At 33.8% G+C, this 25,078-nt stretch overlaps 1 protein-coding gene across 3 annotated transcripts in view; it reads left to right on the forward strand.

The window, feature by feature from the left end:
* Positions 1-25,078, forward strand: part of LOC141452585 (uncharacterized) — a 156,140-nt gene that overhangs the window by 98,354 nt on the left and 32,708 nt on the right. For all 3 annotated transcript variants that reach the window (XM_074124886.1, XM_074124887.1, XM_074124888.1), the window contains 2 exons: positions 10,434-10,530; positions 10,627-10,750. In XM_074124886.1, the coding sequence (XP_073980987.1) occupies positions 10,434-10,530; positions 10,627-10,750 (221 nt within the window). The remainder of the gene's footprint in view (positions 1-10,433; positions 10,531-10,626; positions 10,751-25,078) is intronic.

Below are 25,078 nucleotides of genomic sequence, written 5' to 3' on the forward strand. Positions count from 1 at the left end.
TTATTTCTGTAGATCTTTCACGAGCAATTGACTCTATTCCTTCTAAATCTTTTAAGGAATAAACTTTTCAATTTGGGTATTTGCCCAAAGATGATCCAAATACTAAAACAACTCGTATGATTTTGCTCAGACATTCATTGACAATAGATCTAAACAATCTGAGGTAATGGTTAACACCTCTAGAGTTCTTTAAGCAGTGATCTTGAGCCCGCTCTTTTTGAATTTATTCATAACCGATCTGGTTGAATACTTTTCAGAGATGGGATCTAAATGGGCATTAATATTAGAGGTTCTATAGATCTTAAGTAAGCAAGTATGCTGACTATATCACCATTACAGCTTATTTATGGCCGACATTCAGCCTGAACTGAAAGTGCTGGCTAGCTATTGCAAAGAGAATTACTTGAAGGTCAATTATGATAAAACTTACCAAAGAAATATAACTATTTGTGGCCACCATTTTACCCATTCTTAATATGAGTAAATTGTTAACAATAGCTCTCAGGCAAGTCGGCTAATTATTACCACATTGAATCTTATCTTGAAAAATGATAGACGCTGCTCAGCGTACACCTTTATGCAGCTTAAATTTGGAAGTTCTTCCCTTCAGGTGATATTTAGAAAGATTCCAGTTTAAATTCATCGAGCGTTCTTTGCATTTCCTTTATGAACGACATGAATTGATCGGACAGTCACTATATCGAGCTTAAAATATTTAAAAGACTTTTCAAAATGGTGGTTAAAACTTTCCTCAGTGCCAAAATCCCATTTTCTTTGACTCTGTTATGACACAGATTAGTGAAAATATACCCTTTAAATGGGCCTCATAATTGTGTACATCCTAGTTAAAATAGATCGGACATGTCTTATGGGTTGTCCAGGATCCTGGACCAGTACCAAATAAATGTTCTCAACTTGTTGAAGCCAATGGCTAACAACCTCATTTGCCGAGATGTCCGTACTACTTTAATTATTTTATAGAAATATCACTTTGCTTTGATTATCAACTGCCATATAAATAAGAAGGAAATTAGCCGTCAAATCAGATTGCATTATAATAAGAACAGTTAAATTTTAAGCAGGTTGTTCCTTGCCACGTATGTAACATCTGCTTTGACAATCTCGAACATTTTTTCTTAATTTTCCCTGTATTTAATGATTCTCAGAATATCTATTTTAAGTCTATTCCGCCCACAGATATTGCATTAAATGATCAAATTAGCTTATTTTCCTATTTAATTTTACCTCCAAATCCAAAATTCTTAATTTTTCTTAATTAAAACAAAGCTTTGGAATGAAGTAAATTCATGTTAGAAGTACAATGAATGATTATTATTTCTAATTCTTCAGTAAGGTTTAAACTATAAGGGAATTTCCTTGATTTATTTTGATTTTTGTTTTATTATCAATCTGTGAGAGGTAATTTGAAAACTGTACAACTTTAACTCCAGCTAAATTTGATTCTATCTTAAAAGACTTACTGTTATTTTTATTAGAAACATTTTCTCAGAAAACATTTTTGGGGGACAGTTTTGTTGGAACTTCCATTGGCATTGGCAATTTCAGTTTTATGTACGATTCTGTTAACTGTTTAGTGTTAGCAACTGTTGAATTCATTGATATAATATGGAATTTGAAGAAATGTATACAATTTTCTTTAGTTTTCTATTAACATATTTTTATTAGATGTTGACTTGAACCTAAAGGCTGTCTATAAATATTAAAAAGAGCATTCAATGGAAGTGTTAGGTTCCCAAACTCTTTCTTAAAGGCAGTTTTCCTGAAAAGAATTTTCAAGAAATGGTGGATCTTTATCTGAACAGAATGCACACTTCTGTGAAGCGATCTCTTTCAAAGTCGGAGTTTCAGCGACATCTCTAATTCTCAATACTATTAATATTTAAGATAACTTCGCTCAGTTTAGTAAATAGCCCGTTGATTGAGAGTTCATCCAACCTTATTTGGTGTCCAAACCATTTTAATTGCTTTCATTCTATTAATGTTGTTGGAGGTTGTTGTTCACCTAAAATCAATTATTCACCTTAATTATTCTTTGATGTTGTCTAACTGCATGATTAGTTATATCACAACTTTATGTTAAAAGGCTCGGGGAATAAGTAATTTAGATTAGATTCTAATAGGGCGGCCCTTAAGGCCTACGCCACTGCGACCCCTTTGGATCTACTATTACGGCTCCCCAATTTTAGTGCTCACCCTCCAGACCTGTGCGTTTAATCAGACTCTTAATTCTGGAGAGCGACTCTTGGGTAAAGCTTACAGGCCTTGGTTTTTCCTCCCCGAGAAGTAACATCCTTAGCCAGACAAGTCCCTCACACTGACACAACACGTGCAGTGCCGTTTCCTCCTCTTCCTGACAGAATCTACAAAGGCTATGATCTGCCAGGCCCATGCGATGCATGTGTTTTCTGAGCCTTCAGTGGCCGGTTAATAGGCCTACAATTATCCTTATAGCCCCACGGCCTTGACGGATTAATTCTGCAGTCAGCCTTGGCGAATAGCCCGTCTCTGCCCTGTGGTGGCAAGCCACCACTCTTGAGACCTATTCTGCACCCATAGTTTAATGGCCGCAGTCTTAAGACACTTAGAGACCCCAAAATAGGGCTCCGGGCCAACGAAGTGTCCCGCAGAGCCTTCTCTGGCCAATAAATCTGCTGCTTCGTTTCCCGTGTGTCCGAATAAGTAATTTGTAGCATATTCCTCATAAGATCATAGACAATTTAAATTCGATTTTTGAATAATATCAGTTATTGGTTCACTCTGATTAATAATAGAGACAGAAACTAAATTAATTGCTATTTAAGTGAATTCCATGATTGCCGTCTAATATGCAATCGATAATGCACGCAATAAGTAGTAAATTAGTTGGGGTCAGCTTTGACGGCAAGAACAAAAAAAAAAAGCCCCATTGGAAGCCGAACGAACACGCTAAGCGGCTTACCCTAATAAACTGTACTGGTATTAGTGGAATAATCCACACGCCGGCTGTGCTATGGAATGTGGCCCGGTAATAATAGGATAAGGGGCAATCATAGAGGACTGGGTGGAGGCAGCGCTCTGTGGGGGTGGCAACTCGTCCGGGGACGAGGTTTATTAGAAAATTCCTCAAAGGCCATTAGCAGAAATAGCAAGTGGAACGAGGTAGGTTAGAAGTAGTGGATAGTTCACCAGTTGATACCGGAACGGTTAATTTTATTACTTTATGGTTTAACTGAGTAAGTGAATTCGGGTTGGGATTGGTTAAGGGGTCGCTACAGCTAAAATAACCCTTCCTTTTCTATTATGTTAATTGTTAAACAGATGGTGAACTGAATATTTATATAGGTGATCGCATTCTTGTCGTTTTCCTGCTGTGTGTCATCACAGTAACATACATTCCTTAACATTTTTTATTTCATTCTCTTGTTTAATGGAAATCACAAAATAAGGATAATCTGGGATCACTTCCTTTTTGTTTATTAATATTGAGTATATATTACTCAAGGAACTTTGTAACCCATTTCTAGTCTTAACTTCCAACAGAATTCTGGAAGTATTCTTAAGCATTTAATTGATTCAGTACAAGCAAACTCCAACCTCGGAAATTTGAGCCAAAAGTAGTGCTCCTATTTTAGAATGGTTAAATTTTTGAGGTGAACAGATTTATTAAAGTAGGTTAACTTTATTTAAATTAAGAAATAATTGCAGGAAGCACGCTAATTCAAAGTTAAACACTTATTTCTAAATAATCAGATAACTATTCATCCCAAAAATGTAATTGACATCTGAGATCATTAGGGCCCGAAGCTTTTTACAATGCACTGCCGTCCTCAGTGTTCTCTCGTTGGAGACAAAAACTGTCCATCAACGGACAATAAGCTGTAAGAAGCTTCTATTAAGAGAAAAGACAAGGGCCTCCAGCAGAATTCGGACCTGGGTTCTCCACGTGAAAATCCAGTAGGCTATCCATTCAGTTAATCTTTTCCCATTTAAATCTGTTTTTAGTAGTATCATTTCACACGTTCGTCCTTCCATTAATGCTAAAGAGATTGATATTTTACGCTTTTGGCCTTATTTTACTGAAATATTTTTGGAGAGATTTGCTGTACTATCTTCAAGGAAATAATGAAGACCAAAGATTCAATTGAAGAAAGAAACAACTGACACGATCTTCAAAGATGTTGCCAAAGAACAGATTACCTGGAAGGTTATCATGGAGACGTTACCACCATAGGAAAAAGAATAAAACGAAGGACATGTTTTATAAGAAAACCCAGTGAACTACAGGACGACAATAAATAAGCAAATTTCAAAACAAATATGGCGAATTGGAGAGTAAAATATTGTAAGGGACTCCTTTTACTTTTGTTTTTCAGCATTATAAAATGTTTCCCTTCTTACAATATGTCGGCATATATTTCTGTGGCTTGGTGCAAGAAGTGCCAATGTCAAAAAAGGGATTACGAGTGTCCGTCCTCTTTGGTTTACCTGAAGAGGGGGAAATATTGATGCTAAATTTTGACATTGGCACTATTAATTTTTAGTAACTCAGTCACTATTTGAAATTGACTTCGGCACTCCTTGCAAGAAAAATTCTGATGGTAAATATATCAAAACAGATTTTTTACTCATTTTTACCAAAATCTGACATTAGCACTTCTTGCACCAAGCCACAGATTTATATCTAAACTCCAGAAGCACATATTGCTCTCCAAAAAAATGGTAAAAAATGTCTTAAAGAACCATTGTGAGAAAAAAAAAACATTCTACAGAATCCAAGAGTTTTTAAACGATAAATTTTTAGTGTAGTTACAACTTCTTTCATCTCTTACTATCAGATGCTAAAAAGGCACCCAGCGGCTAAAAAAGCTTAGCCATCTTTTGGCGAAGTTGATTTTATTTTTAACTCTTCTTGAATATAAAGCAAAATAAGTTGGGAATTCTCAGAGTAAACAACCCTTCATCACCCATCAAACTACATTAATACTGATTTACGACTGAATATTACCGTGAAGAAGCGTTTTTCATAAGAATTACCCTCAACAGGGAAGTCATATTCTAATTAACAATGTGGCATTTATAGTGTTTGGGCTGAACATAACTTCAAAGAAATGTTCTTAACACGACAGTAAATACTTTCAGCTATTTATTACGATTTCTAGAAAAAATATTAAATAATATTAAATCAATTATTTGTTAACTTGAAGCTGATGATTAAATAATGAAGAAACCCTCCAATTATTTGCTTCCAACAAGAAGATTTTTATTGGCAAATACTCAAAGATAAATCGCATCTACAATATAGAATCTCTATGTAATATGATAATATGATCCATGCAGATGGAGGTATTATTAGACAAAGTTAGGTGCTTATAAGCAGTAAGCAATCTCAAGACACTGGAAAATTTCTAATAACATTTTTTATTGTTTTGTTCTGTTGATAAATATTCATTTATTTTTCAAATATTTTGGTTCATCTTCAGTCAGATTAGATGGAATTAAGTGTAAAGTAATGTGCAAGAGTGATTATTAAAATGTCTGTGGTAAAAACTAAAATTATACTTATTTTTAAAAGAATAAGGTAAGTGCTGCTATCTATAATCACTTTATTGTACCTAGTTTGTGATGTTATATTCAGGCCAGCTACAACATGTACACTAGCATACTGTAACAATAATATCGCACAGTCATCTAGTTACTGATGATGATGCGGGTGGCACGAGGTTATACCCACACACTACCATCATCACCATCATCATTCGGTCTACTCACTCTCACTCTGTCTTTCAGTAACAATGTTTATTTACACACCTAATCATGTAACCGCATGACTTCACAAATAAATTTCCATTCCTTAAAATAACATTTTCAATATCTAATTAACTAATATTAAGCGATATTTCTACCTGCTACTTTTTTTTTGTTAGCTACTCTATTTTAAAGAAAATACTAGGCTACTCCTCTAGACTTTGTTATTTGACAATACAGAACTTATAATAGTTTGGAGGACCCTTGAAATGAGAGTTGGTCCTGAAGTGAATAGATATATAATAAGGGTTCCTTTCATGAAGTCAGATCTTGGCACAATTTTACGACTATTTTCAGAAATCGGCTCCGTAACCAAATCTTGGCGATAATAGATTCTTCTTCCAATAAAAAACCTATACCTTCTCCTTTTAATATCAAATATCAAATAATATAAAAAAAAAATATACATACATCCTCTATGTTTCGACCCACTAGGAGAATTCACATAATGGAAAAAATTCCCAAAGAAGAACGTTCCATAATTATGCATTGGCACTTACTTCATTGAGAAGATCGCACGGCCACCAGCGCTTCATCCTCTAGGAGGATTTCCAGGAAACGCAGTAAGTTGGGAAACTGGAGAGTTAGGAAGATGAGGAAATTGAGGCATGGAACATAGGGATCAAAGAGTACTTGGTGCAAAGTAAGGAGCGTTAGCATTTCGATGGAGTTTTTTTTGATTGAAATGATTCGATTCTGTAGATGTTGGAAGCTTTAACTGAGCCCCGAAGTTCCAGACAGGTTTGAGAATCATGATGGTAGACAAGTCGTTTGTTGTTTAATGAAAGATTCAATCGTTTGTCAAGAATTCTAGAGAGAAGTTTAAATCGTCTGTTCAGTTCTTTCCGTTTAAGTCTAGTATGTGGGTTCCCAGGTTAGGCGTTTGTCCATGAAGATACCTAGGTACTTAACACAATCTGTTGTAGGAAGAGGAGTGTGGTTTAGGTAAACGAGTGGAAGGATAGTTCGCCTTAGGGAGAATCTAATGTAATTACATTTATTTTAATTCTCCCTTCAGCTCGAGTGATTCTTTGTAGCACTGAAAGGAGCTGTAGGCAAAGACTGGGTCTAGGCAAATTTAATTATAGAATTATATGATTATAGCGGTTAGTTCAATATCTCATTAAAATCATTATAATTAATAAAAATTGGATTCGCATACAGAAATTGCCTGAAATAAGTTCTGTTAATGAATCGCAAATAATAATAAATTAAAAAAAGAAGAATTTCATTTAAATATATCTCATTAATTGGATTATAAGTTGGTAAAAGTAACACATTTAACCCTAACGCAAAAGAGAAAAGGTCATTAGATGATAAGTTGTTTTTATATTTTATTTTCCAATGTCTGCTGTCACTTCATTCATTATTCAGAACTACTTAAACATAATGTGCTGAATCATAATGACACCATGTTTTTATTATATATTCAAATAATGTATTCTTATTATTTCCCACTTTAGCCATTATGTAATTACTACTTTAATGTTATTACTTGAGAGAATAAGGAATCATAATTTCATATTATACTTTTAATCAATTTCTTTCTTCTTGCACTTGCTTGTTATTCATAATTTACCCTCAGAAAATTTGTGACGAAATAAATTTTTAAAAAACTGGTGCAACCATTTTCTTTTACCGCAGATTATTTGATGGAATTTTCTTGAAAACTCAGAACATGAAAATGTTTTAGGAACTTAGGTAGTAAAAAATAGAATCTATTTATTAAAATGGCTCTTAAGGTCTGCTGATTACTTAAAAGCGAGGAGGTTCGCTGTTGTTTTAATTCTGATATAATACAGTAGATTCTTTTTAAAATAATTTTTATATAACTGTATGATGTCTTTCTTTTGCCAGATCTGAATAAGTTTGTGTCGGACTGGAACGACTCACCACTCGGGTACTTATTTAAATATTTACCACAGTTAGACTTCTCGCCGCCAGAGCGCTCCAGCACCTCTGTTTTAGTACTTTCACCAACGAATTGCCCTTTTAGACTCTGTGGCTGTTTTCTACTTTTCCTTTTTCTTTTCTTTTAACTCTCTTTTGTTCCCATCTTTTTTGTTCACTTGCTACAACAACAACGTGGCAGTGGTGGAGAAGTTATAAAACAAGAAAACAGTAGTTCTCGTCATCCCTGGACGATGATGAGATAGTAGTTTTATCTGAATGGGCAAGTAGAAGTGCAGAAGGTTGGTAGTGGTGAGGTGGTGAGTAAAATACAAGAAAACAACAACAACAACAGTTTACTAAAACGGATGGAGTCTGTTAAAAGAAAAAAGTGTTCATGGAATAAGATACAAAGTGAGCTGCCATGCCATCTTTAATACGACATACAGCACATTTAATACATCCCAGTTTTATTATTTCATCTGTATTCATTTTTGTTTGTTTGTTCATCCCAGAACATATATTTACTTAACTTTATTTTTTTGTCTTATCCCAGAGTTATTACTTTGTCTCGCATGTTTCTGAAGCTCTCAAATTGTACTTTTGTTTAAGCGATTAAGAATTAATTAACCACATTTTTATTCTTGATGTACAGAACTAAAAATTGGTTTTGAAAGCGCATAACTCTCAGCTCTTTTACACTGTTAACTTGAGCCTCTTTACTCATCAGTCATTCCTCTAATAATTCTTTATAAAACACTATTTAGTCCTGAATTATGGCTGTTTCTATAGTTGTCATTTTCTAAAGTTTTATTTGGATACGCAAATCTTAATTTGCCAATTTCAACTTCTACAGAGACCTAGTGTGATGTGTAAGCTTTTATTGTAAGTGTTTATCTATTTGTAATACTGGAATTGTCTTAGGTAGGGACGCCATAACGTCGCCCTGAACAACTAGCTCTAACTTTAAAAGTTTATCATTAAATTGATGCAGTTAATGGACTTCGATTTTCTTAAATTTGTAAAATTTCATTTATGGTTTGCTACTAGTAAAAAAAAATATTGTGATGGTCTCAAATATGGAAATAAGTTTTTGGTCAACAATTTGTGATACAAATGTTGGGATGGAAAAAATCAAAGACATTGTTTTTCTAGATAAAAAACTTTTTCAAAAAATTTAACCAGTCCTTATTAACTAAAATTAACAATTACGTGAAGTTAACAACTTTCATTTTTTAAGAAAATAAAAATTAGAAGTAATAAAAGTGGTCAGAAACAGTCGGGTGAGTGGTCCACACAAATATTTCTTACTTATTTCTTTCTGGGACTTCACTTACTCAGAACTTGTTTATCTAGAGTTCAGATTATCCTATTTATGTATCACCAGTGTTTTTCTTCGTTTCAAAGGCGCTACGGAAGCCGAGGGTTTAGAAGTAAGGCCCTCAAAGCTACAAATGTATTGAGCTACTTGGTTCGATTCTGGGTTAAATGAGAAACTTACAGTATGTCTTTTTTTTTTGTCTTTTTTTTTGGCGTCGTCTAGGTGCTTATAACCAGAATATCACTCTCCATTCTTACTTGTAAATACATTCGCTTCACACATTCATCCCTCTACTATATACAACTATTTACATAAACTACAGCTAATGGATGGATCAGTACTCTATATTTCTGCCATCCTTATAGCTTAACCTAAATTAAAATCACGTACTCCTTCTGTAATCATTTTCTTTCATTCATTCTATAACTTGTAAATACATTCATATTTCATTGCTAGCTCTGCTATAGAATTAAGCACATATATGTTGGTGGAGAATATTAAGTCTTCGTAGCGAAATGGTGCATCTAAATACCTGTATATGTCGTCAAACAATCGTTTCCTTTCTACCACATAACGTGGACATATCATTATTATATGTTTGAAATCCTCCTCCTCATTGAAATCTACGCAAAGAGGAGAGGACCTTTTGTTGATCCTGTGAAGATACGATCCGCACACAGCGTGGTTCGCTCTCAGCCTGCTTATTGTCGTAACAACCCATTTATTAGTGACAGTTCCCTTAAACCATGGTTGTCTAGGTAACTGATCTGTCATAGTTTTATAGAATCTCCCTTTATTATCATTACTGTAATCTGTCTGCCATTTTTGTAGTGCTGCTTTTGCAATTATACACTTGATATCGGTGTCTGCTAGTATGTCTGCTAATCGGCTCCGTCCAAGACACCTAATTTGGTAGTTAGACGCTAAGCCTGTTTGAAAAAATTGATATTACTTCAATTTAATTTCAATTCAATTCACTTATGCCAATTTTGAACTTCCATCTTAAGAAAAAAATATACCTAAGCTCAAGATTCAAGCAATTTAAAATCAAATTAGTCATTCCTCTGTTTTTCTCTAAGCGGAGAACTTAATATGTTTTGAAATGATGTATTTTCATTCCAATACGTAAACAGAACAAAATATACCATGGGTACAGAATGTAAATTTAGTTCTAATAAAGTGAAGACGATTGTAAGTAGGTTATACGAAAACTAACAATCACTTATAGCTCAACCAAGATGAGTAAAGTGTAACTCAATAGTCGAAATAGCTAATATTTAGCCATATCATTTTTCTCTAATTAATATGCTCTAATTAATGCTAATATTAATTAATATTAAAAAGCTATATATGTAATTATGCCTTCATTATATTTACTTGCAAATGCAAAATAAAGTTATTTCTCTGTTCCTCACAGGTTTGGGCCACCTTCACCAAGAATCTGGTAAAGATTACACATCTGAAGGTCTGACAGGTTTTGGATCGTCAAAGAAAAAGAAGAAACGAAGACATAGGTTAGCCAAATGTATATATAATAAAAAATAAGATAAAAAAATAACGCCTTAATAATATAGATTTTAAATTATTCTTAGAGACAATCTAAATTTCAGGACGATATTTACCAGTTACCAACTAGAAGAATTAGAGAAAGCGTTTAAAGAAGCTCATTATCCGGACGTTTATGCTAGAGAAATGTTATCGCTTAAAACCGATCTTCCAGAAGATAGGATACAGGTAGGAAATAATTCATTTCCTTTTTCAATTTTCTTCAGGTTATCCGGAAATGAGATTATTCAGATATCCTGAATGTTTTTTTGTATTAAAAAGGTTGTATCACCCTAACCAACGTCAAAGTTAGTTGCTGCGACCAATTTGCTATTTATAAACATGTAAATTTCTGTTTTTGTCTTAATAAATTATAGTAAATATCTAAGTTCATGTCCTAGAACTTTCGAATTTTACTTTTCTTATATAGGCTTATTTTTGCACTCCACATTATCCTCGGGCTACTTCTTCTTCGTCTCGTCTGTAAGTCCTTTACAGATTCTTTGGCCACTTTCCTGATAACAACCTCTGCTCATGTCCAGATCAATATTAGACCGCAGGTCGGAGAGGAGCAAAGGAGGCAATATTAAAGACTACAAAAACCCATTTATGAAAATAAGGTGTCTTCACTTTGTATTAAATGTTTAATCAATTTTCGGGTATGGTTATAGACAAACTTCGGTAATAAAATCAATCAAATTATGTAAAATTATTTTTGAACGGAAACCAGTAAATGAGCAGGAAATAGCATAAATTTTTACCAAAAGTTGCCTATTGAAATTTATGCTGAAATTTAGAATTATTTATTACTTCAGCACCAAATCTTTCTTGGAATGGCAATAAATTGACGTTTTATTAGTTTGTACGTCACATCCTGCATCTACTCAAAGAAGACAGATTAATTTAAAGCAGCATACAGTTCTTAAAAATTGAAAAAAAAAAAGTTTAACCGTTGTCATCTTTAAAAGGATGCACGTTTGTTCGCTTTTTATTCAATTCGAGCTTATATTCGTCAATTTCCTTCGATATTGAATTTAAATAATTGTAAATTTGAATCGTTTTCATTATCAAATGACGTTGAAAATAATTTTGAGTATACACTTACCATTCTAAGGAATACTTATCTTTCCTCGGACATCCTGTTTATCCATTGATTCGTTTCCTCTCCAATAGGATATTCTTTCAGGCGTATTGCTTTCCTTCCGGCCTATAACGTTTCTCTTGCTTCACCAGAATCCAGGCCTTTAAGATGAACTATTCTCTGGATTTTCTTCCTTTGTTTGCTCGATACTGATCTTAATAAATTTGTTGCATCCAAAAAATAAATTTCCCAACTTTTTTAAATGAATTTCTAAACCCTATCGGACGTGTTCATCCCTCAGGAGCATGCCGAGCTGTTTTCCTGCATCATTAACACTGATCACCAACCAAAAAGAAGAAGTGAATTTAGCGTCTTTTTTTTCCCTACCAGGAAGCACAGTTGACTTTTTTATTCTGCTGCAGCTGATAGATTATTGTTTCTAAGAATATTTTAATCAACGTTTGAGTAGCACATCATCCTTCCTAAAGCCCCTTCAATGTATACCAAAATGATCAAAGACCTTGTCACCTTGTTTTCTGCATTTTTTTTTTTTTGTAATCTTTTTAAAGAAATCAGATCTCACCAATAATTGAGGAGTCATACTTTACTTCTTTAAGAGTCTTTCCTAAAAGATTGCTCTTTGCCTCGTTTCTCGTTACCTGTCATTTTGAAAGTATGAATTTTCTTTCCTTTATAAAAAATAAAAACCTTTAGGAAGAGCTCATGATTTTTATCGCAAAAATCAAGAAAAACAAAGTGAAGAAGTATTTTACGGAAATTTCAACCCACACCGTCGCTAAGTATTTATTTTATTTACACTTGAATTTGCTTTAATTAAGTGCAATATCTAGTTATCATTTGAAAGGAAAACTCATCGAATAAAGGCGCAGACATAGAAAATTAAATTAATTATTATCAACACTAATTTATTAATTCATATAAAGATTTCAATTATGAAAAGAATTGAGGCAAAATGTTCTTTATACTCAGTATTACAATAAGAAATCTACTTTATATTCAGATCTTTTTTCTTGAAGTACATACTGTATTACATTTGAATCCATCGTCGACAAATAAAAGATAACGAATCTTTTATGACTACGAAATGTTTGACTTTCATCTTTATACTTTATCAGTTTCCAAATATTCATTAACGAGTTCTCCTTCAGCACTCAAGAGAGCACCCAAGACTCGTTAGTCTTGGCCGAAAATCTCACTGAGATTAGCCTTCCACTTATTCCTCAGTTGCCCATTTTTACTCGTTTTTAAGGAAAGCATTGCGGCTATGAGAAATTTTCAAAATAGAATTTTATGACAAAATAAATATTTTATTTTAAGCGCATGGTCTGTGTTCGTGTTTTAAAAAGAATGTCTCAAAAACGAAAGGTCGTTTTAAAGACAACAACCAGAAGGGCGATTTTATTCGAGCGATTTATTTAGAAAAATGTAAATGTATTTTGTAAACTTATATGTGAACACTATAAACTACAAAGTAAACTCTCTCAAGGCCAAATTTTGTACCTACTTATATTTTATATAATTGAATATGGTATAGAATGGCATCGTTTACTGGTTTTAGACAGGCAAAAGATTGCACGGGCAGAGAGGAAATATTAAAAGCCAAGGGCAAAAACATGCAGGTTTTTAACCTGTGCTGTAGTTCAGCACCATTTTTACAAGTCTGCAGTTTTTTTTAGGTAGAATTGGTGGTGTTTTTTGGTTTTTGTTTTCAAATAGAGCTTGTAATGAGCAAAAGACTATTTCCGCGGATCTCTGACTTGAGAAGTTAGTAGATCATATTCAAATAAGTTCTCTTGTCTGATAGCTGTGTTGTAGAATTTAGGTCATTTCCTCACAAAGTATCTATTCGAATTGTTCACATTTGCACAGATAGATCATTGAACTTTCTCTTCAATTATACTTTTATTCAGCAATAATTGGGAGGCCAGTTTACATTGAAGCACAATTCGTCATATTAACATCAACAACATGGCGGACTTACTTCTCCTGGCCCACATCTTAGCAGATTTGGGTTCATCCATTTTTTTCTCCCAAAAAATATTACAAATCTACTTAATTTTCTTTTTCTCTTTAGCATAAATAGTATAAACCAATAAAAATAATCACAATAGAATAGATATTTTTATTGCATTATCTGATAATTTATCAAATACCTACTGGAGAAAAATTAGCAAAAAAAAAATCTAATTATTTTTTCTATGAAATAATCAGGTTAAATAATTATCCAATCACAACGTAGCGGTAGATGTTTAAAATATGGGCGGATAGATTGGCCAATAAGAAGTTGGAACAAAGACGACCACGCCTATAGCCTCTTCTGATTGTGATCAGATAGATCGTAATGTTGTTTAGAGACAGGATTGTGTTCAGCAAAGTTTGTGTATACATCCTCTTTTCATCAGATTTGAAAAAGTCTGCTATAAATTTAATAGAAGAAAACATTTTTAACTAATTACCAAACATTTTGGTGTAAAGTGTGCATTTTTCAGTGGATCTCTTTTCACTTAGCAAATAATACTGTAACATCGGAGCCTGTGTTGTATTGGTTATGAAACGTGGCTTTGTAATTGGTAGATTTCTAGTTAGAATCCCGTGTGTGGCTCCTTTTTATTTGTTAAAGTATATTATCCTAGACTCCTCCGTCTACGTCACCTAATTAGTAGTTGGTCGTTAAGCCCCACCTGAAAAAATTGGCAATTACTTTACGTACTTTTTCACTATTGGTTCTTATCAGTTTGTAAGGTTATGATTGTGGTTTTTTCTAATGCACGTCAAGTATGCTTGAATGTGTGCCAAAAGTTAACTAATTGGCTTCAACTTAGTGGTGCATGTATACGATTTGTTTGGTACTTACCTGAAGTAAATTATTTATTTAATTCTTTGTCTTTCTTAAATGCCTTCAGAAGTGAAATGATTGTTTTTGTTATGAAACAAAATAAAATAAAATGTTATAGACAAATATATCATACAAAAATTTAAGATTAAAATACTATTATTAAAACAATTTATTGATTCTTATCAGTAAATGAGGTAATAATAATAATCATAATTAGATTATTTAAAATATATTTATATCTAACAATAATGGATCTTATTGTGGTTGTTTTAATGCGCGTACGTATGCATGTATGTTTGTGAAAACTCAACAAATTGGCTTGAACGTGGCGTGTGTGTGTGTATATATATGTTTTGTTAGTGCTTCAGCCCGTACATCTTTTCATTGGCGTTGTATGACTGGTGGGGAGAGAAACGGCCAACCGTCATTGGCTATTCTCTATCGAGCCGGCACGGAGCTTGCGCATTCTTAGTTAATCTTGCTCTCTCTCTGCCACCCTAATCATCTCCCCATTCCCACTGTAAGCCTCCACATGTTTCTAACAACATTAATTCCTAATTAACAATGAAGCAAATCCAATTCATATCCTCAAACACAAACTTTTAGCTTTAGATAAAAAGCTTCTATAGAAATTTGTAAAGTCTAAAAATTTTTTTGGATTTTTTGTAACTTTTTTTTATATTTTGATTTTAACCCTGAGATCTGTTTTTTTTAGAGAATTCATAAATTTGTGGGTGACTCCATAAAGTCATTGTAATTAAGTAGAAGTTCTTAGGTGTACCTTTTTTATAATTATTAAAAAATCACTTTCCACATTCCTTCTGCAAGTACTTTTAAAGGTAATATGTGCTGCGGAAACCGTTCTTCACATCTCGTATACAGGGTGACCAGAGTAATATGCTCCACCCACTTTTTTTTTTAACGGCGGGAAATTTCGAAAAAATAAAAAACACGTATTTAATCATTTTTAGTCTAGTTTATTTTCAGTGATTGACCCATTTTTTTAAACCCCTGCAACTCGAGATACAGCATCCAACTTTGTTTTTTCAAATGGAACGTTACAATGTTTTTACATATTTTGATAGTATTTGAGCTCCTAAAAAAAACGAAAAAAAAATTTTTGAAATCGGTTAGGTTTTTCAAAAGTTATGGTAATTTAAAATATGTGAAACAAATTTCAGTTTATTGTCAAAATTACGTTATTTTTTTTTAAAGAATCTGTTTAAACTGGGCACAACCAACGGATAGGCAAGCCAAAACTCTGGACTCCCACGCTTTGCTTGTAGCAGCACTTATGGTGGCGAAGTCAAGATCTACGCAGGCTAGAGTTATTCGACGTTCAGGTTGTTTTTTCTGCAAACGTTTGGTGTGGAGTTTTAGGGAATCAACTAATCGGCCCATACTTCTACAGAGAGAACTTAACTGGTGCAAGGTTTCTAACTTTTTTTTAAGGGACATTTTGCCAGTTCTGCTTCAAGGATGTTCATCTACAACGTCGGCTAGATATGTATTTTCAACAAGATGGTTGCCCGGCACATAATGCGAGAGTGGTTTAAGGTTACCTGGACAGACATTTCCATGAAAGATGATTAGGGACTCATTGTCCCATCCAATGGCCACCTCGATCTCCAGACTTAACCAAAATGGACTATTTTTTGTGGGGATACCTAAAAAATAAAGTGTACAGTAACCTTAATCTCGTGGCTTCAGTCGATGATCTGAAACGCCTGCCTAGATCTTGACTTCGCCACCATAAGTGCTGCTACAAGAAAAGCATGGGAGTCCAGAGTTTTGGCTTGCCTATCCGTTGGTTGTGCCCAGTTTGAACAGATTCCTTAAAAAAAAATAACGTAATTTTGACAATAAACTGAAATTTGTTTCACATATTTTAAATTACCATAACTTTTGAAAAACCTAATCGATTTCAAAAAAAATTTTTTCGTTTTTTTTAGGAGCTCAAAAACTATCAAAATATGTAAAAAAAATTGTAATGTTCCATTTGAAAAAACAAAGTTGGATGCTGTATCTCGAGATACAGGGGTTTAAAAAAATGGGTCAATCATTGAAAATAAACTACACTAAAAATGATTGAATACGTGTTTTTTATTTTTTAGAAATTTCCCGCCGTTAAAAAAAAAAAGTGGGTGGAGCATATAACTCTGGTCACCCTGTATAGTGCAAATTATTACTAATCTTACAAGGAAGGGATTAGCTCAGTTGATAACGCCTTGGACTAGTAAGCCAATGGTCAGAGGTTCAAATCCAGCAGGTGTGGTGGTACCTTTAGTTTTTCTCTTTATATGAGCCTCTACAACTCATTGTCTGGGGAACGGGGGGGGATAGTGATAATTTTCCGTTGTTGGGGGCTTTGCGGTTAGGACCGCAAAAGCAGAGACGTATTGTCTCGTCACCGTCTTGAATTTTATTAATTGTATCGATAATGGCGTTTTCCTTGTTACAATACTTGTATTTATTTCTTACTTACTTTTCTTTCTGCTGTAACTTCTTACTTTGATATGTTTGCTGATGCTTTCTCACTACTAATTGTAACTAAAAATAGTGGAAAATACTTCTTCTTCTTTTTTTGTGCAAGCATTTGAAATGTTATTGTTCTTGTTTATACAACCCTGAATATTTCTTTTTGGGAAACTCAACTTTTAAATAAATTTGGTTATTTTTATAATTAAATTTTGTGCAAGAAAGAGATAATAATAACTTAGTGATTAATTTATGTTACCTCGCGGAGATCCTGCGATATTTTCTCATCCATAGTGCCTTTAACAGCTCATTGACCGGATAGGGTCCTTGGATGTACCAAGGCAGACAAGTAGTGAACTGGAAAAGACTCAGATACTTTCTTTTTATTTGATTGGTCACATCGGATTCATTTTTATGAAGTTCAGAAGAAAACCTTACCTTTTTTTCCCACTTTGTTAGTATATTTACAACTGCAGCAAATGTTGCATCAAGTAAATTTGATGAAACTGGTTAAGTTCTCATGAATGTCAAGTAATCACCCTTTGGTGAAACTCTTTCTCAGTGGATTGCACTCATATCAGAAGGTCCCTAGGCCATTTCCGCTTCAAGCGACGAGGAGGATTGTCGGGAAGGTGAGGAGAGCTGTTATACAAGAGGATTAGGATGGAGAGCTAGGAGGCTGTGAAAGTTGCGGTAGCGAGACTTTATTAGATCAGAGACAAAAGGGATTTGAAGGTCAGTGTGAATGGTGAGGTTAGAAATGTAATATGGAACATTAAGGATTTTCTGTAGGATTTTAGTCTGTAGTGTTTGCAGGCGTTTGGAGTTAGTTGGTTTGGTTGAGCCCCACACTTCTGCTCCGTATGTCCATATGGGTCTTAACAGTGATTTAAGTCGAGTTTGGATCTGTGATCAAGTAGTCCAGTAAGTAGCGTCTGTTCACGTCTTGTCGTTTCAGTCGAGTATGTGGGTTCCACGTGAGTCTCTTGTCAATGTACAGTCCTAAGTAACGTACTACGTCAGCTGTAGGAATCGTTACACCGTTCAGTTAAACTAAACTTTTCCATAAATCTATAATTAAACATATTTTCAAATGTGTCAATATGAAAACAAATGTTAGGAAACAGGTGGTATGATTATCCTGGCCTTATTGAAAGAAAATTTGGTTTTAGGAGGGTGACAGATTTGAGTAGAAGGGACTGAGGGATGGAAAACCAAGCTGCGTGGGCGAGACGATGTGTGGTGTTGTAGCCGGGCCTGTCTACAGACAACTGTCAGCATTATGAGGGCAAAATAATTTGTGCAATAGTTAGTTCATGCGAGAAGAACGCCACAGGGCTGTGTGCTGTGACGTATATTGCCCAGCCAGCCCTTCTGGCCCTGCCAGGCTGGTATGGTAACGCTAACCCTGGTTACTCTGGTCCCTGTTACATTTAGCCCCGCCACTATAGTCTCGTCTCCTTTCTATGGCTACGTTTGCCAATTATCTACATACAAAGATAATGGCCCATTACAAACTGTCTCTATCTGGCAGACTCCCATTTCCACTAATTTATATTAAATGATCGATGTTTGGAACCCTTTGAGGTCCCAGTTACTAACCCACCATAATGAGCTACATACGCCTAACAGCCTTAGGCTAACCCGAAATTCTATACACAGTACACAATAACTTTAGATGTTCCCAAATATGATAGAGGATAGACCATGTAAATTCTGTGTAGATTTGTATAATTTCTACAAAGTAACTAATTTTGTTTAAATTTACCACTAATTTTGAAATCTGGCTAATTTTTACTTCCTTTAATTATGAATTTTCTGTGAAAAACCAGAGGGGATCATATATTTCCTGGCCTGCATGTGCGTTTGTGTGTAAATCAAAAATAGCAGAAAACTCGAAACATTGATTCCAATGCCAGCTGAATTTTTCATTATAAATCCTGTACTTCTCACCGGCTTAAATAAGTGCCTAATACTGGTAAATTAAGCTTCTCTCTTCTGGAAAATTTACTGTTCTACCGGCTACCTAAATAGTATACAAGAAAATCAAAACTATAGCTGTCATGCCAAGTTTGTCGAAAATAGATAAAGCAGAAATGATATTCTACAGAATAGTTTATTGTTTTACCGCTTTGTACCTGCACTTAGCACAGCTAACAATTCACAATTTCAAACAGTGGCACAATGCTATACTTACTGGTAAATATCTTCATCCGGCTCAGATGATCAACCAAAAGCAAGTTTTACTGAAAATTAGATTTAAAAAGTTATAAAAATAAGTTGTTAAAGCAAAACTTACAACGCATTTGTAATACAGAGTAATCAGACTGAAAGATAACAAGATTTTGATAAGAAGACATTAAACAAGGTTACCAAAAGAAGCTACAACACAAACATTTGGAAGTAGACAGTCAATTTACAAAGAACAGAAAAATGCATCATCTACAAATCAAAATAAATCCCCAATTGCTAAGAAACTTTAGCGCTGCTTCCCTTGCATTTGATTTGATTCAGTGCTTCCGTCAGCTTATTGTTAGAATAATTCCTGTACAGAAGTGAATCACTGATTCGTTTACATTCAGATTTCTTTTAGATGCTAAAATTACATTTTGTAGTAAGTACACAATGTAAAAAAGTAAAATAATACGAGGTGTGGCTATTAAATAACGAGACTGATGCTACTACAGAAGAACTATGCATGCGCCAAATCATAACGACCGATAGCTGTGCAGCGTGAAGCCTTCTCTTTCGATTGCAGCGTCTCACGTGTTTGTAGAGAAATCTGTCTGACCGGAACCGTCGTTTGTGTAAGAGGTGTTAGTTTCGTTTTGCCGAAAACATGATACTACACATGTAGTAGAGCAACGAATTGACGTGAAATTTCACATGAAACTGGATAAAACCGCTACTGAAACTTATCTTTTACTAAAAAGAAGTTTATGGCGATGAATTTTTATCACGTGCGCAAGTTTTTGAGTGGTTCAAGCGTTTCTAAGATGGCCGAGAAGACGTCCGGAGATGATGACCGCCCGTGTCGCCCTTCCACGTCCAAAACGGATGAAAATATCGATTATAATTAATCAACATTACTACCGTGAGGTGCTTGCTTAACTCCGTGAAAGAGTAAGGAAAAAACAACTCGATATGTGGAAGAACAAGTCACGGGGTTCTCCATCAAGACAACGCGCCGGCTCACACTGCATTGTCTATCAAGACGTTTCTAGCCAAGTACAACATTCCAGAATAATAATTATGAAGATCTTCTTTTTTTGGATGATTATGTTCGCAAAATTAGTGAACAAACCGTGTGGCACAATGTTGTACCCGCAGAGACAGAGTTGCCTTGATCTACGGTACTTAAACTTAACATTTAAGTTTTCCTTTGCTTTCCGCCATTACATTAGCTACTCTACTACATTCTTAATGATTGAAAAGCATAACAGCAGAGCCTGGAACTACCTCAAATTATTGGTGAATAAAAAAGATTAAGTATAATTAAGCTAAGTAAGATATGGACCGTTTATTTTGAAAGTGGTGTAAGTCCATTTTTAAAAAAAAATGAGATATCACGTAATTCATGCTTAATTTTATGTTAATTTTTTATGTATAACTAGTCCGTGTTTAATTTCTTAAAAAATTCCATGTTTTGTAGAATTTAAAATTGGTCGGTAAATGAAATTGCATAATCATCGATTATGAAAGTGGTGTAAGTCCAATTGAGAGAGGTAGGCGGCTTAGCAGATGGTTGCCGATCAGTAGCCTTTTATTTTACATTTGTTTTATATTAAATACTATCAATATCTTGTAATTTTAACAATGTAATCAGCGTCTAAAATTAAAAATATTACTTCTATTTTATGACGTGTCATTATTATTTGTAAACAAAATTGGATTAATATGAAGTATATTATTATTTATTAACATGAAATATTATTATATATTAGTATATTATTATATGAAAATATATATAATATTTGATTTTTCGAAATTGAAATTAAACCATTTTTACAATCGTCTAATTTTGAAAGTGGTGTAAGTCCATTTGCAGCCCGTAAGTATACATCTGTTTAGTAAAATACGCCTAAAACAAATTTATATAACCAAATTACATATTGATAAAACAGTAGAAACATTGCCAGACTTCATATAATTTGTCTAAATTTTATAATTAACAGATATGTTAACCTTTAATTTTCTCGAAATAACAGAATATGGACCTACATCACTTTCAAAATAAACGGTCCATTATCAAAGAACTTCTAACTTTAGCTAAACATTAGAGACGTGAATGTTAAAAATTATCGGATATTTATTATTTTTCCAATTAATTTACACAGTTTTTCTTTAAAATGTTTGCTCTATAAGAACTTTTGAGGCATTATTGCTATAACGACCGCAATATCTTCTTTCATCTTCAGAGCGGCAGAATATACAAAGCTTTATTTTCCAACCCCTGTTTTCACTTAATAATAACAAGGTTACAGCACCAGCAAAAAAATAACAAAATAATTTGAGGGCGAGGAATAGAGTGAGAAAATGGATACTGTTTAGAAAAATCCTCAGCCCAGGATCGTCCTCCCCACAGACCACAGGTCACCCCTCACCTGACACCATCCGGATACACACGCCGTGCACACACATCTACAGCAACCAGATATCTGGAGTCTCGGAGTAGTACCATTTAATAGCACCTACTGTTGCCGATATAACATACCTAGTCTATCTCATACAAAACCAATTAGGCCTATACTCTTTCCATCATCATTATAAAACAAGAATCCCACCTTTTCCTTTATTATAATTTAATTATCAATTTTCCACCAGGGTGAAGCATTAGTTTTAGAAAGAAGGATGAGAAGAGGCCGTTACTTCCTGCCCGCCTTCCTATTAGTCATTTGAGAATTTGCACATTAAGGCCATTATAATTAAAGGGTTCATTAGTGTGGGAGGTTGCAAATTGATCTAATTGTTTATCCGTTACTTCATTCTCCGTTCCGTAACTTCTCTGCTTAAAGTTTCTCTTCTAAGACACAACCCAAGAAAACGAGAGTTTTCTTCTACCCTTTATGTCAGTAATTGCTATTTTAATTTCCTCAACTTTCTAATTGTCTTCTTCAGCTTCTAATTTCTAAATTCTGCCACTAAATTAATTGTTCTTGTACACAAAAATTAAGAAATAAAAAGAAATTGTAGATACAATTTCAACAACAACTTAAAATTATACTTTTTTCTCCAACGTTTTACAGTATTCGTAGGTTACAAGTTTATCCTTTCTCTATCCGAATTTAGTTGGACAGACAAAGAGAAGGGTCACGAAGTTTAAGCTTACTTTCACAAAAGTTATAAATAAATATTGTAAAAGAAATATTTTATAAGTACGATTCTAATTTTATGAAAAAGATGCTTTACAGTATTCTACTTATTACGTTTTTGAACTTACTTTCGTATTACTTTTATTAACAAAAATGTTCCAATTAATAATTCAAGTCGCACCGATTGGACTTTTTTTCCTATATTATAAGGCATTATTACCTTACCTAAGAGTGAAAGAAAACATTACAACAGGGGCCTGCTTGTAGTGACTGTATCGTAAAAATTCACAAAAATAGAATCTAAATGGAACAAAAAGTTACAATTTCTATGTCATAAAATTGGAACAAGAACTTTATTTTTCAATTTTAAATGAAGTAAAGCCCAGTTTTACATCAAATCCGAACAACATGACTGGTCTTCAAAGAAACCTTACGTAAATTCATCATCCAATGATGATGATGGCCTTGCGGTGCAGCCAGCCAGGAAGAATTACTTTGTTAAATAGAGGAAGGTAGTGAACTCAAAAGCTTATTACAGAGGTTTATCACAGTCCGGTAGACATGGCTGGTGGTAGGTTTCCTTTCCATCTTCTGCAAAGCTTGCTGAATCGATCTACAACTTGGCCACTCTAATTTACTAGCCTATCTATTCTACACGAGTAAACTCTTTAACTTGAAAACGCTAACTTGGTCATAGTTGTTCAATGCTAGCTACTTTCTGAAAACCCTATTATTACTGGGCCAAACTCTCTTAATTGTAAAATAATTTTGAAACTAAACAATGAGCAATTACCTAATTAGTTTTCTGTATAATTTACTAAATTTATTAGAGTACAAAGTTTTTATTTCTTAACTATGTACTCATATACTTTTTCAGTTCCTTTAGCTTATAAAAGAAGATTGCCTCTTTCTTTGAGAAACTTGCCTTTAATTAGAAATTGTAGCTGATCAAATAGTGTCAGTACTGATTGTCTTTATCTAGATGACAGTAAGGTAGTAATGCAAATTAATCGTCTACTTTAAAGGCCGAGTTAATCGTCCAGCTATCGAATAAGATGTTGTGGAACCCACAATTAAAGGGCTTGGTGCAAAAAGGCGCTATCTATACTTTTTTTAAATTTTTAGTAGGGACAAAAAACTAAATATGCTTTAAGATGTATTCCTTATGTTGTGTCTGCTGTAAGGATTAGTTAATATATTGTGATAAGGTCATTTGGGGCTCAATTTGAACTTTCTAGGGCAGTTTTTAAACTTGCTATAAGCAAAAGTTATTTTGCAGCTAACTCTTTTTTGCACCAAAATCATAATTTTCAGTAAAACTTGTGTACATATTAAGTACTTTAGTCAACAAGATTTCTTGTTTTTGAGCTTTTAAGTGGCATTTTGTGTCTTGTCGAAGCGAATGTTTGATATATTATTATGCCTGTCAAAAAGAAAAATAATAATATCTACCTAATATAAACATTAAATAAACCTAATAAAAAAATTTTTGTTTGATTGATAGCGTCATCTTTTCTGTTTGGAGCAAAAGAAAGTTATCTGTAGTAGAAAACTCATTTTTGCTCCAAATCTAACCTAGAAACGTTGGCAAAAAGACGAGTTGTTTTATTTGACCGATTCCTCGCAAATCTTCCATCCTAAGTTTAATCTAACCTACGTTAGAGAATAAGTAATAATAAACGAGTCCTGCATAAAGACTCGTTTATGCACCAAAAGATGTAGAATTGAACATACAATAGGGGGCGCCACTAAACACATTTTCTGAAAAAATGTAGATAACTCCTTTTTGCACCAAGCTCTTCAATTGACTATTAACATTTTTGTTATTTTTAAATGTATTAGTTACACACGGTTTTCGAAATGTGCCCTCTCATTTACAAGTCTAAACTCAATAATTTTTTGCTCTCCAACAAGTGTACCAACGTCATGGCCGTTTCTCATCTCAAAGTTGGCACTCCAACTTTATGCTGTATTCTTAATCTAAACCCACTAAATATTGTGCAATACTACCCAAGAAGATATCTAAATCTATGTATTTAGCTCTCAGATGTTTATATTGCACAGTTAACTAGACAGTGTGAAGTACTGCAGATTCTTATAAATACCATAATATATAAACTTTAGGGAATACTTTTATGCCCTAGCTTGACTGGAAAATAGTTTTCATTTTATTTAGTGACGACTAATGTATAGGTAAACTTTTCCAAACGTTGACTTCTACATACTAGATGACGAAGTTCAGCGTTAAAGAAAGACTTTAATATCGAATATGTACCGATAATTAGTCTAATTTATGAGATTCTTTCAGTACTTTTCTGAGTACCGGCTTTCAGACTATGCAGGACTTATTACGCATAAATTATAGTCTCACCTGAAAATAATTTTAGTCTAACTTTAGTGTGAAAGAAATGTTAAAGAATTATTTAAAGTTTTTTCTTGCCTTTCTCTTTATGTTAAGCATGATTGGGAATTTACCCATCCAAATTCCAACTAGCTCTAACTGAATAAACAAACTGGCTTAAAATTAGCATATAATTAGTTAGTTGCCTTAACTTGTATTTAATCGTAATGGCATTGGATGGTGAGAGGGGGAGAAAATGACGGGTGAAAGGAAGAAGGCAAAAAGAGCGTTCAGTTTCTAGTCAGTTGGATGGTGATAAAGAGATGTAGAAGAAGAGGCGTGACTATGCTGGTTTCGGTGCCGGCAATAGACCTATTATCACGTCAGCTTGTCCAATTAGTTGGACGAGGCCAAACCTTCTGTAAATATAATTACATTTACTGACTGC

This window comes from Rhodnius prolixus, unplaced genomic scaffold (genome assembly GCF_049639745.1).
Source record: "Rhodnius prolixus isolate KJV_2025 unplaced genomic scaffold, Rpr scaffold_3, whole genome shotgun sequence".
Lineage (NCBI taxonomy): Eukaryota > Metazoa > Arthropoda > Insecta > Hemiptera > Reduviidae > Rhodnius > Rhodnius prolixus.